Genomic DNA, 17,406 nt, shown 5'->3' on the forward strand with positions numbered 1-17,406 from the left:
TTCACGCACCGTAACACAATCAAACCATTGTATGGTAAAGGATTGCTCTGAGGGACTCATTGCAATTGAACTGAAATATTACTGAAAGTCTGTGTCTGACACATAACTTCCATTACTATGTCCACGTATAGCACTTTCTTTAGCTTCTATTGCTGCTTATACAATCCTGATGGATGGAGATAATATGATTAACGTATTCTGGGTATATATTCTATCTTGCCCTAACCATAGGGTAAATAAATATACTATTATATTGTTCTCCGAGCCCTGCGTCTTTTATCGCCCAGCGATTCTTATTTGTCAGAGAAAAGAGAAAAAACTTTTCTACAGATTTGTTTTGAAGAGGAAAAAGGACTGGTTGTTCTAATGGAGAGTCATACTGTATGCGATAACAAAGCTCTACAATGACTATAGGACTACATATCATTCTTTTCATGGCAGGTATAGCACAAGTTAGAGTTAACAATTTACATTCCAATCCCTTTGAAAAAAAGTGTATATAATAAACTAGAAAGTAATCATAGCCAAATGTAGTGGTAATGATAAGCAGAAATAAATACTGTCTGATGAGATATAGACCTATATGTCACTAAAGTGTTACAGTGCAACTCTCGAATTCTATGGCTGAACTGATCTGCCTTTCTCTAGGTTTTAACAGAGTAACTAATTTAAATGGCATGAAATAATTGGATTTCCTTTCCAACTGGTTTCACAGTCGTTTGGAGATGTGCTAATATACTATATATCAGCTTCCTGTAATACACTTTCAGCCTCATCAAATAGCTGCTGTAGTGGATTGACAGAATATCCATCCATTAAGCTTAGGGATGAAATTCCCTTATTTATGGCCTACTTAGCATAATGGAGCTGATGCTTAGCGACCGAAACATCAGATGATGAAAAAGGCAGTAGAAAGTGAAGTGAGTTGTTTCGCTGTCGAACAATTCAACGGACAGACAGAAACAATGGATGATGGATGGATCACTTAGGATTAACAACACCATTGTAGGCTATATTGTTATGGAAAACTGGGTATGAAAGCTGCTGGTTCTGTACACATGGCAGTGTTATTGATACTGTGTATTTTGTTTAGTGTAAACAGCATGATTTACTGTTTGGCACAATTCATCTTCATCATTCATCTTTTGTGAAAGCTGAGAGACATTATCTTTAGGTAAACAAAACAAGTCGACTGTTGTCTTAAAACAACATGTGTATTGAGCGTCTCCTCCATCTTTTGTTCCCTCATAGATCAAAGCTATCGGTGTTCCTACTTCTCTGAAAATGAAGGTTTGTTACCTGTAGATGAGGACTTCATCGTCGGAACAGTTGTACTGGAGCTGGTACATCTTTACCTTGGGCGCTGTCTTGCTGACGGTCCACTTAACCAAGGCTGAAATGGCTGTCACCTCTGACACAGTGACCACTTTCTCCGGGGGGGTCTTTGGAACCCCCTTGCTTATCCTGGTGGTGCCGGTGATGTCCGAGAGGCGGGACTTGGGCTGTGAGGCCTGACCGGTGCCGTTGCTGAGGTGGGGCAGCTGGATGATTGACAGATCCACTGAGGCGGTGGACTCCCCGGCCACGTTGGCTGCAATGCAGGTGAAGGTACCGTAGTCCTTGGAGGTGGTGATGAGAATCTCCAGGGTGCCGTTGCCATTGACGACGGTTCGGGACGAGTTGCCAAGGACACGGTCGTCAGGGGCCATCCAGTGGATGGTGGGGGTGGGGTCTCCAATGGCCTCGCACCTCAGGCTGGCCATCTGGCCCTCCAGCACCAGCATCCTGTGGGTGTGCTGAGTGATGAGGGGTGGCTCGCACACAAACTCCTCCTCCCTCACATACCAGAAGTAGCGCCCCTTCAGGTTGGAAGGGGAAGCGCATGTCTCCTGATCATCGTCCCTCTCCAGCCGCCGCAGCCAAAGCACCTCACAGTTACAATGCAGGGGGTTCCCCCCGATGCCAAGGGACAGCTGGGGGGCATAGGGAGTGGTCATCATCACTGAATCCTGGGCCCTGGCGAAGATGGGGTCTGGGGGCAGCTTCTTCAGTCGGTTGGAGGTGAGATCCAGGCGAGCCAGTCTCTCTAGATCAGTAAAGGTCCCCTCAGGGATGAAGTCCAGGAGGTTATGGTCAAGACTCAACTGGTGGAGAGAGACCATCAGCTTGACTGAGTCCCAGGGCAGGCTCCTCAGGTTGTTGTAGGACAGATCCAGATCCTCTAGGGAGGGTGCCAGGTCTTCCAAGGCCCGGTCCGAGATGCGTCCCAGCTGGTTGTTGTTAAGGATGAGGTGCTGCAGGTTGACCAGGCCCCGGAGATCATCGGGACCCAGCTCTATGAGACGGTTGTTGTCCAGGTGTAAGGAGCGCAGGGTCTCCAGGTCGCTGAAGGAGAAGGGCTGGATGTAACTGATGGTGTTGCGGCTGAGCGTCAGGTCCACCAGGTCAGTCATGTTGGCAAAGTCCTGCTGGGTGATGCGGAGGATGTAGTTTCCGCCCAGCCGGAGCTCCACAGTGCGCCGGTCGATGTCCAGTGGGACGAAGAGCAAGCCTTTGGAGGGACACAAGGTCCCCAGGGACTCGGACAGGTTCTGGCACACACAGTACTTTGGGCATGCGTGGGCCATCAACACTGCGGTTCCCAGGACCAGCAGGCAACAGAGGATGTGGTCCATGGTAGAGTCACACAAAGGAATCTACAGAGAGAGAGAGAGAGAGAGAGAGAGAGAAGAGAACAATAGAGAGAGAGATAAAGAAAGAAAGACATGATTAGTTCTTCCATAGTACGCAGTCTACTTCTCCTTTGTGATTGTGGCAGACAATCATAATCTCATGTAAACTATCTGTGAGGATCTCTAGAGCGGTGGGGTTTTGGGGCCTGTTATTGACAGGTTACAGCAGTAGGGTTTTGGGGCCTGTTGTTGACAGGCTACAGCAGTAGGGTTTTGGGGCCTGTTATTGACAGGTTACAGCAGTAGGGTTTTGAGGCCTGTTATTGACAGGTTACAGCAGTAGGGTTTTGGGGCCTGTTGTTGACAGGTTACAGCAGCAGGGTTTTGGGGCCTGTTGTTGACAGGTTACAGCAGCAGGGTTTTGGGGCCTGTTGTTGACAGGCTACAGCAGTAGGGTTTTAGGGCCTGTTGTTTACAGGCTACAGCAGTAGGGTTTTGGGGCCTGTTGTGGACAGGTTACTGCAATAGGGTTTTGGGGCCTGTTGTTGACACACCAGTAGGGTTTTGGGGCCTGTTGTTGACAGGTTACAGCAGTAGGGTTTTGAGGCCTGTTATTGACAGGTTACAGCAGCAGGGTTTTGGGGCCTGTTAATGACAGGTTACAGCAGCAGGGTTTTGGGGCCTGTTGTTTACAAGCTACAGCAGTAGGGTTTAAGGGCCTGTTGTTTACAGGCTACAGCAGTAGGGTTTTGGGGCCTGTTGTTGACAGGTTACAGCAGTAGGGTTTTGGGGCCTGTTATTGACAGGCTACAGCAGTAGTGTTTTGGGGCCTGTTGTTGACAGGTTACAGCAGTAGGGTTTTGGGGCCTGTTGTTGACAGGTTACAGCAGTAGGGTTTTGGGGCCTGTTATTGACAGGTTAAAGCAGTAGGGTTTTGGGGCCTGTTGTTGACAGGTTACAGCAGTAGGGTTTTGGGGCCTGTTATTGACAGGTTACAGCAGTAGGGTTTTGGGGCCTGTTGTTGACAGGTTACAGCAGTAGGGTTTTGGGGCCTGTTGTTTACAGGCTACATCAGTAGAGTTTGGGGCTTGTTGTTAACACATCAGTATAGTTTTGGGGCTTGTTGTTGACAGGCTACAGCAGAAGGGTTTTGGGGCCTTTTATTGACAGGCTACAGCAGTAGGGATTTGGGGCCTGTGGTTTACGGGCTAAAGCAGTAGGGTTTTTTGGCTTGTTGTTGACACATCAGTATAGTTTTGGGGCTTGTTGTTGACAGGCAACAGCAGTAGGGTTTTGGGGCCTGTTGTTGACAGGTTACAGCAGTAGGGTTTTGGGGCCTGTTGTTGACAGGTTACAGCAGTAGGGTTTTGGGGCTTGTTGATGACAGGCTACAGAAGTAGGGTTTTGGGGCCTGTTGTTGACAGGTTACAGCAGTAGGGTTTTGGGGCCTGTTGTTGACAGGTTACAGCAGTAGGGTTTTGGGGCCTGTTGTTTACAGGCTACAGCAGTAGGGTTTTGGGGCCTGTTGTTGACAGGCTACAGCAGTAGGGTTTTGGGGCCTGTTGTTGACAGGTTACAGCAGTAGGGTTTTGGGGCCTGTTGTTTACAGGCTACAGCAGTAGGGTTTTGGGGCCTGTTGTTGACAGGCTACAGCAGTAGGGTTTTGGGGCCTGTTATTGACAGGTTACAGAAGTAGGGTTTTGGGGCCTGTTGTTGACAGGTTACAGCAGTAGGGTTTTGGGGCCTGTTGTTGACAGGTTACAGCAGTAGGGTTTTGGGGCCTGTTACCGCAGTAGGGTTTTGGGGCCTGTTGTTGACAGGTTACAGCAGTAGGGTTTTGGGGCCTGTTGTTTACAGGCTACAGCAGTAGAGTTTTGGGGCTTGTTATTAACACATCAGTATAGTTTTGGGGCTTGTTGTTGACAGGCTACAGCAGAAGGGTTTGGGGCCTTTTATTGACAGGCTACAGCAGTAGGGTTTTGGGGCCTGTGGTTTACGGGCTACAGCAGTAGGGTTTTTTGGCCTGTTGTTGACACATCAGTATAGTTTTGGGGCTTGTTGTTGACAGGTTACAGCAGTAGGGTTTTGGGGCCTGCTGTTTACAGGCTACAGCAGTAGGGTTTTGGGGCCTGTTGTTGACAGGCTACAGCAGTAGGGTTTTGGGGCCTGTTGTTGACAGGTAACAGCAGTAGGGTTTTGGGGCCTGTTGTTGACAGGCTACAGCAGTAGGGTTTTGGGGCCTGTTGTTTACAGGCTACAGCAGTAGGGTTTTGGGGCCTGTTGTGAACAGGTCACTGCAGTAGGGTTTTGGGGCCTGTTGTTTACAGGCTACAGCAGTAGGATTTTGGGGCCTGTTGTTGACACATCAGTAGGGTTTTGGGGCCTGTTGTTGACACATCAGTAGGATTTTGAGGCCTGTTGATGACAGGTTACAGCAGTAGGGTTTTGAGGCCTGTTGTTGACAGGTTACAGCAGTAGGGTTTTGAGGCCTGTTGTTGACAGGTTACAGCAGTAGGGTTTTGAGGCCTGTTGATGACAGGTTACAGCAGTAGGGTTTTGAGGCCTGTTATAGACAGGCTACAGCAGTAGTGTTTTGGGGCCTGTTATTGACAGGTTATAGCAGTAGGGTTTTGGGGCCTGTTGTTGACAGGTTACAGCAGTAGGGTTTTGGGGCCAGTTATTGACAGGTTACAGAAGTAGGGTTTTGGGGCCTGTTGTTGACAGGTTACAGCAGTAGGGTTTTGGGGCCTGTTGTTGACAGGTTACAGCAGTAGGGTTTTGGGGCCTGTTGTTTACAGGCTACATCAGTAGAGTTTGGGGCTTGTTGTTAACACATCAGTATACTTTTGGGGCTTGTTGTTGACAGGCTACAGCAGAAGGGTTTTGGGGCCTTTTATTGACAGGCTACAGCAGTAGGGATTTGGGGCCTGTGGTTTACGGGCTAAAGCAGTAGGGTTTTTTGGCCTGTTGTTGACACATCAGTATAGTTTTGGGGCTTGTTGTTGACAGGCAACAGCAGTAGGGTTTTGGGGCCTGTTGTTGACAGGTTACAGCAGTAGGGTTTTGGGGCCTGTTGTTGACAGGTTACAGCAGTAGGGTTTTGGGGCTTGTTGATGACAGGCTACAGAAGTAGGGTTTTGGGGCCTGTTGTTGACAGGTTACAGCAGTAGGGTTTTGGGGCCTGTTGTTGACAGGTTACAGCAGTAGGGTTTTGGGGCCTGTTGTTTACAGGCTACAGCAGTAGGGTTTTGGGGCCTGTTGTTGACAGGCTACAGCAGTAGAGTTTTGGGGCTTGTTATTAACACATCAGTATAGTTTTGGGGCTTGTTGTTGACAGGCTACAGCAGAAGGGTTTGGGGCCTTTTATTGACAGGCTACAGCAGTAGGGTTTTGGGGCCTGTGGTTTACGGGCTACAGCAGTAGGGTTTTTTGGCCTGTTGTTGACACATCAGTATAGTTTTGGGGCTTGTTGTTGACAGGTTACAGCAGTAGGGTTTTGGGGCCTGCTGTTTACAGGCTACAGCAGTAGGGTTTTGGGGCCTGTTGTTGACAGGCTACAGCAGTAGGGTTTTGGGGCCTGTTGTTGACAGGTAACAGCAGTAGGGTTTTGGGGCCTGTTGTTGACAGGCTACAGCAGTAGGGTTTTGGGGCCTGTTGTTTACAGGCTACAGCAGTAGGGTTTTGGGGCCTGTTGTGAACAGGTCACTGCAGTAGGGTTTTGGGGCCTGTTGTTTACAGGCTACAGCAGTAGGATTTTGGGGCCTGTTGTTGACATATCAGTAGGGTTTTGGGGCCTGTTGTTGACACATCAGTAGGATTTTGAGGCCTGTTGATGACAGGTTACAGCAGTAGGGTTTTGAGGCCTGTTGTTGACAGGTTACAGCAGTAGGGTTTTGAGGCCTGTTGTTGACAGGTTACAGCAGTAGGGTTTTGAGGCCTGTTGATGACAGGTTACAGCAGTAGGGTTTTGAGGCCTGTTATAGACAGGCTACAGCAGTAGTGTTTTGGGGCCTGTTATTGACAGGTTATAGCAGTAGGGTTTTGGGGCCTGTTGTTGACAGGTTACAGCAGTAGGGTTTTGGGGCCAGTTATTGACAGGTTACAGAAGTAGGGTTTTGGGGCCTGTTGTTGACAGGTTACAGCAGTAGGGTTTTGGGGCCTGTTGTTGACAGGTTACAGCAGTAGGGTTTTGGGGCCTGTTGTTTACAGGCTACATCAGTAGAGTTTGGGGCTTGTTGTTAACACATCAGTATACTTTTGGGGCTTGTTGTTGACAGGCTACAGCAGAAGGGTTTTGGGGCCTTTTATTGACAGGCTACAGCAGTAGGGATTTGGGGCCTGTGGTTTACGGGCTAAAGCAGTAGGGTTTTTTGGCCTGTTGTTGACACATCAGTATAGTTTTGGGGCTTGTTGTTGACAGGCAACAGCAGTAGGGTTTTGGGGCCTGTTGTTGACAGGTTACAGCAGTAGGGTTTTGGGGCCTGTTGTTGACAGGTTACAGCAGTAGGGTTTTGGGGCTTGTTGATGACAGGCTACAGAAGTAGGGTTTTGGGGCCTGTTGTTGACAGGTTACAGCAGTAGGGTTTTGGGGCCTGTTGTTGACAGGTTACAGCAGTAGGGTTTTGGGGCCTGTTGTTTACAGGCTACAGCAGTAGGGTTTTGGGGCCTGTTGTTGACAGGCTACAGCAGTAGGGTTTTGGGGCCTGTTGTTGACAGGTTACAGCAGTAGGGTTTTGGGGCCTGTTGTTGACTGGTTACAGCAGTAGGGTTTTGGGGCCTGTTGTTGACAGGCTACAGCAGTAGGGTTTTGGGGCCTTTTGTTGACAGGCTACAGCAGTAGGGTTTTGGGGCCTGTTGTGGACAGGCTACAGCAGTAGGGTTTTAGGGCCTGTTGTTTACAGGCTACAGCAGTAGGGTTTTGGGGCCTGTTGTGGACAGGTTACTGCAGTAGGGTTTTGGGGCCTGTTGTTTACAGGCTACAGCAGTAGGGTTTTGGGGCCTGTTGTTGACACATCAGCAGGGTTTTGGGGCCTGTTGTTGACACATCAGTAGGGTTTTGGGGCCTGTTGTTGACACATCAGTTGGGTTGTGGGGCCTGTTATTGACAGGTTACAGCAGTAGGGTTTTGAGGCCTGTTGTTGACAGGTTACAGCAGTAGTGTTTTGGGGCCTGTTGTTGACAGGTTACAGCAGTAGGGTTTTGGGGCCTGTTGTTGACAGGTTACAGCAGTAGGGTTTTGGGGCCTGTTGTGGACAGGTTACTGCAGTAGGGTTTTGGGGCCTGTTGTTTACAGGCTACAGCAGTAGGGTTTTGGGGCCTGTTGTTGACACATCAGCAGGGTTTTGGGGCCTGTTGTTGACACATCAGTAGGGTTTTGGGGCCTGTTGTTGACACATCAGTTGGGTTGTGGGGCCTATTATTGACAGGTTACAGCAGTAGGGTTTTGAGGCCTGTTGTTGACAGGTTACAGCAGTAGTGTTTTGGGGCCTGTTGTTGACAGGTTACAGCAGTAGGGTTTTGGGGCCTGTTGTTGACAGGTTACAGCAGTAGGGTTTTGGGGCCTGTTATTGACAGGTTATAGCAGTAGGGTTTTGGGGCCTGTTGTTGAAAGGTTACAGCAGTAGGGTTTTGGGGCCTGTTATTGACAGGTTACAGAAGTAGGGTTTTGGGGCCTGTTGTTGACAGGTTACAGCAGTAGAGTTTTGAGGCTTGTTGTTGACAGGTTACAGCAGTAGGGTTTTGGGACCTGTTATTGACAGGTTACCGCAGTAGGGTTTTGGGGCCTGTTGTTGACAGGTTACAGCAGTAGGGTTTTGGGGCCTGTTGTTTACAGGCTACAGCAGTAGAGTTTTGGGGCCTGTTGTTGACAGGATACAGCAGCAGGGTTTTAGGGCCTGTTGTTTACAGGCTACAGCAGTAGGGTTTTGGGGCCTGTTGTGGACAGGTTACTGCAATAGGGTTTTGGGGCCTGTTGTTGACACACCAGTAGGGTTTTGGGGCCTGTTGTTGACAGGTTACAGCAGTAGGGTTTTGAGGCCTGTTATTGACAGGTTACAGCAGCAGGGTTTTGGGGCCTGTTAATGACAGGTTACAGCAGCAGGGTTTTGGGGCCTGTTGTTTACAAGCTACAGCAGTAGGGTTTAAGGGCCTGTTGTTTACAGGCTACAGCAGTAGGGTTTTGGGGCCTGTTGTTGACAGGTTACAGCAGTAGGGTTTTGGGGCCTGTTATTGACAGGCTACAGCAGTAGTGTTTTGGGGCCTGTTGTTGACAGGTTACAGCAGTAGGGTTTTGGGGCCTGTTGTTGACAGGTTACAGCAGTAGGGTTTTGGGGCCTGTTATTGACAGGTTAAAGCAGTAGGGTTTTGGGGCCTGTTGTTGACAGGTTACAGCAGTAGGGTTTTGGGGCCTGTTATTGACAGGTTACAGCAGTAGGGTTTTGGGGCCTGTTGTTGACAGGTTACAGCAGTAGGGTTTTGGGGCCTGTTGTTTACAGGCTACATCAGTAGAGTTTGGGGCTTGTTGTTAACACATCAGTATAGTTTTGGGGCTTGTTGTTGACAGGCTACAGCAGAAGGGTTTTGGGGCCTTTTATTGACAGGTTACAGAAGTAGGGTTTTGGGGCCTGTTGTTGACAGGTTACAGCAGTAGGGTTTTGGGGCCTGTTGTTGACAGGTTACAGCAGTAGGGTTTTGGGGCCTGTTATTGACAGGTTACCGCAGTAGGGTTTTGGGGCCTGTTGTTGACAGGTTACAGCAGTAGGGTTTTGGGGCCTGTTGTTTACAGGCTACAGCAGTAGAGTTTTGGGGCTTGTCATTAACACATCAGTATAGTTTTGGGGCTTGTTGTTGACAGGCTACAGCAGAAGGGTTTGGGGCCTTTTATTGACAGGCTACAGCAGTAGGGTTTTGGGGCCTGTGGTTTACGGGCTACAGCAGTAGGGTTTTTTGGCCTGTTGTTGACACATCAGTATAGTTTTGGGGCTTGTTGTTGACAGGTTACAGCAGTAGGGTTTTGGGGCCTGCTGTTTACAGGCTACAGCAGTAGGGTTTTGGGGCCTGTTGTTGACAGGCTACAGCAGTAGGGTTTTGGGGCCTGTTGTTGACAGGTAACAGCAGTAGGGTTTTGGGGCCTGTTGTTGACAGGCTACAGCAGTAGGGTTTTGGGGCCTGTTGTTTACAGGCTACAGCAGTAGGGTTTTTGGGCCTGTTGTGAACAGGTCACTGCAGTAGGGTTTTGGGGCCTGTTGTTTACAGGCTACAGCAGTAGGATTTTGGGGCCTGTTGTTGACACATCAGTAGGGTTTTGGGGCCTGTTGTTGACACATCAGTAGGATTTTGAGGCCTGTTGATGACAGGTTACAGCAGTAGGGTTTTGAGGCCTGTTGTTGACAGGTTACAGCAGTAGGGTTTTGAGGCCTGTTGTTGACAGGTTACAGCAGTAGGGTTTTGAGGCCTGTTGTTGACAGGTTACAGCAGTAGGGTTTTGAGGCCTGTTATAGACAGGCTACAGCAGTAGTGTTTTGGGGCCTGTTATTGACAGGTTATAGCAGTAGGGTTTTGGGGCCTGTTGTTGACAGGTTACAGCAGTAGGGTTTTGGGGCCAGTTATTGACAGGTTACAGAAGTAGGGTTTTGGGGCCTGTTGTTGACAGGTTACAGCAGTAGGGTTTTGGGGCCTGTTGTTGACAGGTTACAGCAGTAGGGTTTTGGGGCCTGTTGTTTACAGGCCACATCAGTAGAGTTTGGGGCTTGTTGTTAACACATCAGTATAGTTTTGGGGCTTGTTGTTGACAGGCTACAGCAGAAGGGTTTTGGGGCCTTTTATTGACAGGCTACAGCAGTAGGGATTTGGGGCCTGTGGTTTACGGGCTAAAGCAGTAGGGTTTTTTGGCCTGTTGTTGACACATCAGTATAGTTTTGGGGCTTGTTGTTGACAGGCAACAGCAGTAGGGTTTTGGGGCCTGTTGTTGACAGGTTACAGCAGTAGGGTTTTGGGGCCTGTTGTTGACAGGTTACAGCAGTAGGGTTTTGGGGCTTGTTGATGACAGGCTACAGAAGTAGGGTTTTGGGGCCTGTTGTTGACAGGTTACAGCAGTAGGGTTTTGGGGCCTGTTGTTGACAGGTTACAGCAGTAGGGTTTTGGGGCCTGTTGTTTACAGGCTACAGCAGTAGGGTTTTGGGGCCTGTTGTTGACAGGCTACAGCAGTAGGGTTTTGGGGCCTGTTGTTGACAGGTTACAGCAGTAGGGTTTTGGGGCCTGTTGTTGACTGGTTACAGCAGTAGGGTTTTGGGGCCTGTTGTTGACAGGCTACAGCAGTAGGGTTTTGGGGCCTTTTGTTGACAGGCTACAGCAGTAGGGTTTTGGGGCCTGTTGTGGACAGGCTACAGCAGTAGGGTTTTAGGGCCTGTTGTTTACAGGCTACAGCAGTAGGGTTTTGGGGCCTGTTGTGGACAGGTTACTGCAGTAGGGTTTTGGGGCCTGTTGTTTACAGGCTACAGCAGTAGGGTTTTGGGGCCTGTTGTTGACACATCAGCAGGGTTTTGGGGCCTGTTGTTGACACATCAGTAGGGTTTTGGGGCCTGTTGTTGACACATCAGTAGGGTTGTGGGGCCTGTTATTGACAGGTTACAGCAGTAGGGTTTTGAGGCCTGTTGTTGACAGGTTACAGCAGTAGTGTTTTGGGGCCTGTTGTTGACAGGTTACAGCAGTAGGGTTTTGGGGCCTGTTGTTGACAGGTTACAGCAGTAGGGTTTTGGGGCCTGTTATTGACAGGTTATAGCAGTAGGGTTTTGGGGCCTGTTGTTGAAAGGTTACAGCAGTAGGGTTTTGGGGCCTGTTATTGACAGGTTACAGAAGTAGGGTTTTGGGGCCTGTTGTTGACAGGTTACAGCAGTAGAGTTTTGGGGCTTGTTGTTGACAGGTTACAGCAGTAGGGTTTTGGGGCCTGTTATTGACAGGTTACCGCAGTAGGGTTTTGGGGCCTGTTGTTGACAGGTTACAGCAGTAGGGTTTTGGGGCCTGTTGTTTACAGGCTACAGCAGTAGAGTTTTGGGGCCTGTTGTTGACAGGATACAGCAGCAGGGTTTTGGGGCCTGTTGTTTACAGGCTACAGCAGTAGGGTTTTGGGGCCTGTTGTTGACAGGCTACAGCAGTAGGGTTTTGGGGCCTGTTGTTGACAGGTTACAGCAGGAGGGTTTTGGGGCCTGTTGTTTACAGCTACAGCAGTAGTGTTTTGGGGCCTGTTGTTGACAGGTTACAGCAGTAGGGTTTTTGGGCCTGTTATTGACAGGCTACAGCAGTAGGGTTTTGGGGCCTGTTATTGACAGGCTACAGCAGTAGTGTTGTGGGGCCTGTTATTGACAGGTTACAGCAGTAGGGTTTTGGGGCCTGTTGTTTACAGGCTACAGCAGTAGAGTTTTGGGGCCTGTTGTTGACAGGATACAGCAGCAGGGTTTTGGGGCCTGTTGTTTACAGGCTACAGCAGTAGGGTTTTGGGGCCTGTTGTTGACAGGCTACAGCAGTAGGGTTTTGGGGCCTGTTGTTGACAGGTTACAGCAGGAGGGTTTTGGGGCCTGTTGTTTACAGCTACAGCAGTAGTGTTTTGGGGCCTGTTGTTGACAGGTTACAGCAGTAGGGTTTTGGGGCCTGTTATTGACAGGCTACAGCAGTAGGGTTTTGGGGCCTGTTATTGACAGGCTACAGCAGTAGTGTTGTGGGGCCTGTTATTGACAGGTTACAGCAGTAGGGTTTTGAGGCCTGTTGTTGACAGGTTACAGCAGTAGGGTTTTGAGGCCTGTTGTTGACAGGTTACAGCAGTAGGGTTTTGAGGCCTGTTGTTGACAGGTTACAGCAGTAGGGTTTTGAGGCCTGTTGTTGACAGGTTACAGCAGTAGGGTTTTGAGGCCTGTTGTTTACAGGCTACAGCAGTAGGGTTTTGGGGCATGTTGTGGACAGGTTACTGCAGTAGGGTTTTAGGGCCTGTTGTTTACAGGCTACAGCAGCAGGTTTTGAGGCCTGTTGTTGACAGGTTACAGCAGTAGGGTTTTGAGGCCTGTTGTTGACAGGTTACAGCAGTAGGGTTTAGAGGCCTGTTGTTGACAGGTTACAGCAGTAGGGTTTTGAGGCCTGTTGTTGACAGGTTACAGCAGTAGGGTTTTGAGGCCTGTTGTTTACAGGCTACAGCAGTAGGGTTTTGGGGCCTGTTGTGGACAGGTTACTGCAGTAGGGTTTTAGGGCCTGTTGTTTACAGGCTACAGCAGCAGGGTTTTGGGGCCTGTTGTTGACAGGTTACAGCAGCAGGGTTTTGGGGCCTGTTGTTGACAGGCTACAGCAGTAGGGTTTCAGGGCCTGTTGTTTACAGGCTACAGCAGTAGGGTTTTGGGGCCTGTTGTTGACAGGTTACAGCAGTAGGGTTTTGGGGCCTGTTATTGACAGGTTACAGCAGTAGGGTTTTGAGGCCTGTTGTTGACAGGTTACAGCAGTAGGGGTTTGAGGCCTGTTGTTGACAGGTTACAGCAGTAGGGTTTTGAGGCCTGTTGTTGACAGGTTACAGCAGTAGGGTTTTGAGGCCTGTTGTTTACAGGTTACAGCAGTAGGGTTTTGGGGCATGTTGTGGACAGGTTACTGCAGTAGGGTTTTAGGGTCTGTTGTTTACAGGCTACAGCAGCAGGGTTTTGAGGCCTGTTGTTGACAGGTTACAGCAGTAGGGTTTTGAGGCCTGTTGTTGACAGGTTACAGCAGTAGGGTTTTGAGGCCTGTTGTTGACAGGTTACAGCAGTAGGGTTTTGAGGCCTGTTGTTGACAGGTTACAGCAGTAGGGTTTTGAGGACTGTTGTTTACAGGCTACAGCAGTAGGGTTTTGGGGCCTGTTGTGGACAGGTTACTGCAGTAGGGTTTTAGGGCCTGTTGTTTACAGGCTACAGCAGCAGGGTTTTGGGGCCTGTGGTTGACAGGTTACATCAGCAGGGTTTTGGGGCCTGTTGTTGACAGGCTACAGCAGTAGGGTTTTAGGGCCTGTTGTTTACAGGCTACAGCAGTAGGGTTTTGGGGCCTGTTGTGGACAGTTTACTGCAGTAGGGTTTTGAGGCCTGTTGTTGACAGGCTACAGCAGTAGGGTTTTGGGGCCTGTTGTTGACACATCAGTAGAGTTTTGGAGCCTGTTGTTGACACATCAGTAGAGTTGTGGGGCCTGTTATTGACAGGTTACAGTGTAGGGTTTTGAGGCCTGTTGTTGACAGGTTAGAGCAGTAGGGTTTTGGGGCCTGTTGTTGACAGGTTACAGCAGCAGGGTTTTGGGGCCTGTTGTTGACAGATTACAGCAGTAGGGTTTTGGGGCTTGTTGATGACAGGCTACAGCAGTAGGGTTTTGGGGCCTGTTGTTGACAGGTTACAGCAGTAGGGATTTGGGGCCTGTTGTTTACAGGCTACAGCAGTAGGGTTTTGGGGCCTGTTGTTGACAGGCTACAGCAGTAGGGTTTTGGGGCCTGTTGTTGACAGGTTACAGCAGTAGGGTTTTGGGGCCTGTTGATTACAGCTACAGCAGTAGTGTTTTGGGGCCTGTTGTTGACAGGTTACAGCAGTAGGGTTTTGGGGCCTGTTATTGACAGGCTACAGCAGTAGGGTTTTGGGGCCTGTTATTGACAGGCTACAGCAGTAGTGTTGTGGGGCCTGTTATTGACAGGCTACAGCAGTAGGGTTTTGGGGCCTGTTGTTGACAGGTTACAGCAGTAGGGTTTTGGGGCCTGTTGTTGACAGGTTACAGCAGTAGGGTTTTGGGGCCTGTTGTTGACAGGTTACAGCATTAGGGTTTTGGGGCCTGTTGTTGACAGGTTACCCCTGTAGGGTTTTGAGGCCTGTTGTTGACAGGTTACAGCAGTAGGGTTTTGAGGCCTGTTGTTGACAGGTTACAGCAGTAGGGTTTTGAGGCCTGTTGTTTACAGGCTACAGCAGTAGGGTTTTGGGGCATGTTGTGGACAGGTTACTGCAGTAGGGTTTTAGGGCCTGTTGTTTACAGGCTACAGCAGCAGGGTTTTGAGGCCTGTTGTTGACAGGTTACAGCAGTAGGGTTTTGAGGCCTGTTGTTGACAGGTTACAGCAGTAGGGTTTTGAGGCCTGTTGTTGACAGGTTACAGCAGTAGGGTTTTGAGGCCTGTTGTTTACAGGCTACAGCAGTAGGGTTTTGGGGCCTGTTGTGGACAGGTTACTGCAGTAGGGTTTTAGGGCCTGTTGTTTACAGGCTACAGCAGCAGGGTTTTGGGGCCTGTTGTTGACAGGTTACAGCAGCAGGGTTTTGGGGCCTGTTGTTGACAGGCTACAGCAGTAGGGTTTTAGGGCCTGTTGTTTACAGGCTACAGCAGTAGGGTTTTGGGGCCTGTTGTGGACAGTTTACTGCAGTAGGGTTTTGGGGCCTGTTGTTTACAGGCTACAGCAGTAGGGTTTTGGGGCCTGTTGTTGACACATCAGTAGAGTTTTGGGGCCTGTTGTTGACACATCAGTAGGGTTGTGGGGCCTGTTATTGACAGGTTACAGTGTAGGGTTTTGAGGCCTGTTGTTGACAGGTTACAGCAGTAGGGTTTTGGGGCCTGTTGTTGACAGGTTACAGCAGTATTGTTTTGGGGCCTGTTGTTGACAGGTTACAGCAGTAGGGTTTTGGGGCCTGTTGTTGACAGGTTACAGCAGTAGGGTTTTGGGGCCTGTTATTGACAGGTTATAGCAGTAGGGTTTTGGGGCCTGTTGTTGACAGGTTACAGCAGTAGGGTTTTGGGGCCTGTTATTGACAGGTTACAGAAGTATGGTTCTGGGGCCTGTTGTTTACAGGCTACAGCAGTAGGGTTTTGGGGCCTGTTGTTGACAGGTTACAGCAGTAGGGTTTTGGGGCCTGTTGTTGACAGGTTACAGCAGTAGGGTTTTGGGGCCTGTTGTTGACAGGCTACAGCGGTAGGGTTTTGTGGCCTGTTATTGACAGCCGCCACAGGGCATCTTGATGTGTATCGATTAGACTGCACTTTGATCAGACTCAAAAGCTGTCATCAAATGCACATGGATTTGAACTAGGTTTGATCAGTTGTCTGTGGGTGGATGGGTGTGTGTGTATTTGTGTGCGTGCATCTGTCTTTGTGTGAGGGCTGTGTGGGAGGGAATCTTTACAGCAAATCGGTGGCTCAGAATTAATCATTTCAAAGACAAAACAATATAAATTAAATAACTTATCTACTAACAGCTAGCCATAAGACAGTCATAAATGGAGCTCCTCTGGGACATCAACTCATTTAGATTTACCATGGACAATTTGTCTGAAACACTATACTGCATTTATGATAGAGCCATTCATCATGCAAAAGGTTGGCTATTTATTTAGTGGCTTCTGTCATTTATGAAGTGTCCCTCTGAGGAAACCGTAGTGCTCTCTAACGGGGAAGTCATGTGACACGGGTCAATTCCAACGATGGATGTTTCACTCAGGTGGAGATAATATACTTTAATCATAATATATTCAATGTAATCAGGGAATGCTGGATAATAACTCAAGCCCAGAGCATTGGACAGCAGGCACTTAGAGACACCGTACAGAACTGACTCTAGATCAGTTGGTAGAGGTATATAATAATGAAGCAATAGACAGAGGGGAGACTGGCCTAAAATAAATGAGCATTCCTCAGAGATCAAATTAGAGAGGACATACCTATGCCCCTGTCTGTGACCACTCATTAGAGACAAATAGGTATGCAGTCATGTGGAACACAACTGCCCCCCCATGTCTATGACGTCCTTCATTAATATTCCTGTCTGCTTTGTTAATGTCAGTCACACACACATATAGCCTACAAACACACACGTACACCTCTATAACCTTATATACCCATCAAATCCTTATCCCCATGAGCCAAAGCTATTAATTCTCTCTCTCTTTCTCTCATATATTATCTTACAAGGATTTCCATATAAAGTAGCATATGCTATAAAGCAGTGTATTTTTTGCATCATTTGACCACATTTGTATTCATATCGACTTGTGGCAGAATTCCAAAAACCTTTGTCAACACAAAGCATCTGAGGCTTTTGTACTCCAGTAAATGGAGGTGGCTAATCATTGGCCCGGTGAAAAGAGCAGCGGCGAACCTAAGGAAGGATGGATAAGAGAGGAGGCTTGACCTTAGAGTCATCTGTGCATTGACCCAGCCAGCCACAGTAGTCACAGTACATTGAAAATAGGATAATTCAATCACAGGATAACATGGGCCCAATGCTATGGAGTCCATGGATGCCAGGGGGAAGGCTTAAATCACTCAGCCAAAATCACGATTCAAGGACGAATCCAATACGGATCCTAGGGAAGATGGATTGATTTGAAGTCAGGCAGTTAGGAAAACCGCAGAGATTGACAAGCTATGTGTGGCACTGCAGGGAGGGTGGGATTATAATTTGACCAGCACACAGTGGTTGTAATCAGGATACTCATGGGAAGCTGGGAAGACATCAACACAGGGATAGCTTTTAACATGCTCACCCACTGGCAGGTGAATCAGAACATTATCACAGATAATATGCTAACAATATGGGCTAATAAGTTGCCTTAGGGAAGAAATGGAACTCATGGTAGAATGTTGGTAGCACAGCGAGCACGACAGCATGATTACTCTTATGTTATAAAATCAAGTCAAGTCACATGCACTGAATACAACAGGTGTAGGTAGACCTTAACAGTGAAGTTATTACTTACAAGCCCTTAACCAAC

At 48.7% G+C, this 17,406-nt stretch overlaps 1 protein-coding gene across 1 annotated transcript in view; it reads right to left on the minus strand.

Moving 5' to 3' along the window:
- The window catches only part of LOC110522529 (leucine-rich repeat and fibronectin type-III domain-containing protein 2-like), a 189,985-nt gene that overhangs the window by 11,432 nt on the left and 161,147 nt on the right, over positions 1-17,406 (minus strand). The window contains exon 3 of the mRNA XM_021600975.2: positions 1,300-2,696. Coding sequence (XP_021456650.1) covers positions 1,300-2,675 — 1,376 coding nt within the window. The 5' untranslated portion in view covers positions 2,676-2,696. The remainder of the gene's footprint in view (positions 1-1,299; positions 2,697-17,406) is intronic.

The sequence above is a fragment of the Oncorhynchus mykiss genome, chromosome 4 (genome assembly GCF_013265735.2).
Source record: "Oncorhynchus mykiss isolate Arlee chromosome 4, USDA_OmykA_1.1, whole genome shotgun sequence".
NCBI classification, from domain to species: Eukaryota; Metazoa; Chordata; class Actinopteri; order Salmoniformes; family Salmonidae; genus Oncorhynchus; species Oncorhynchus mykiss.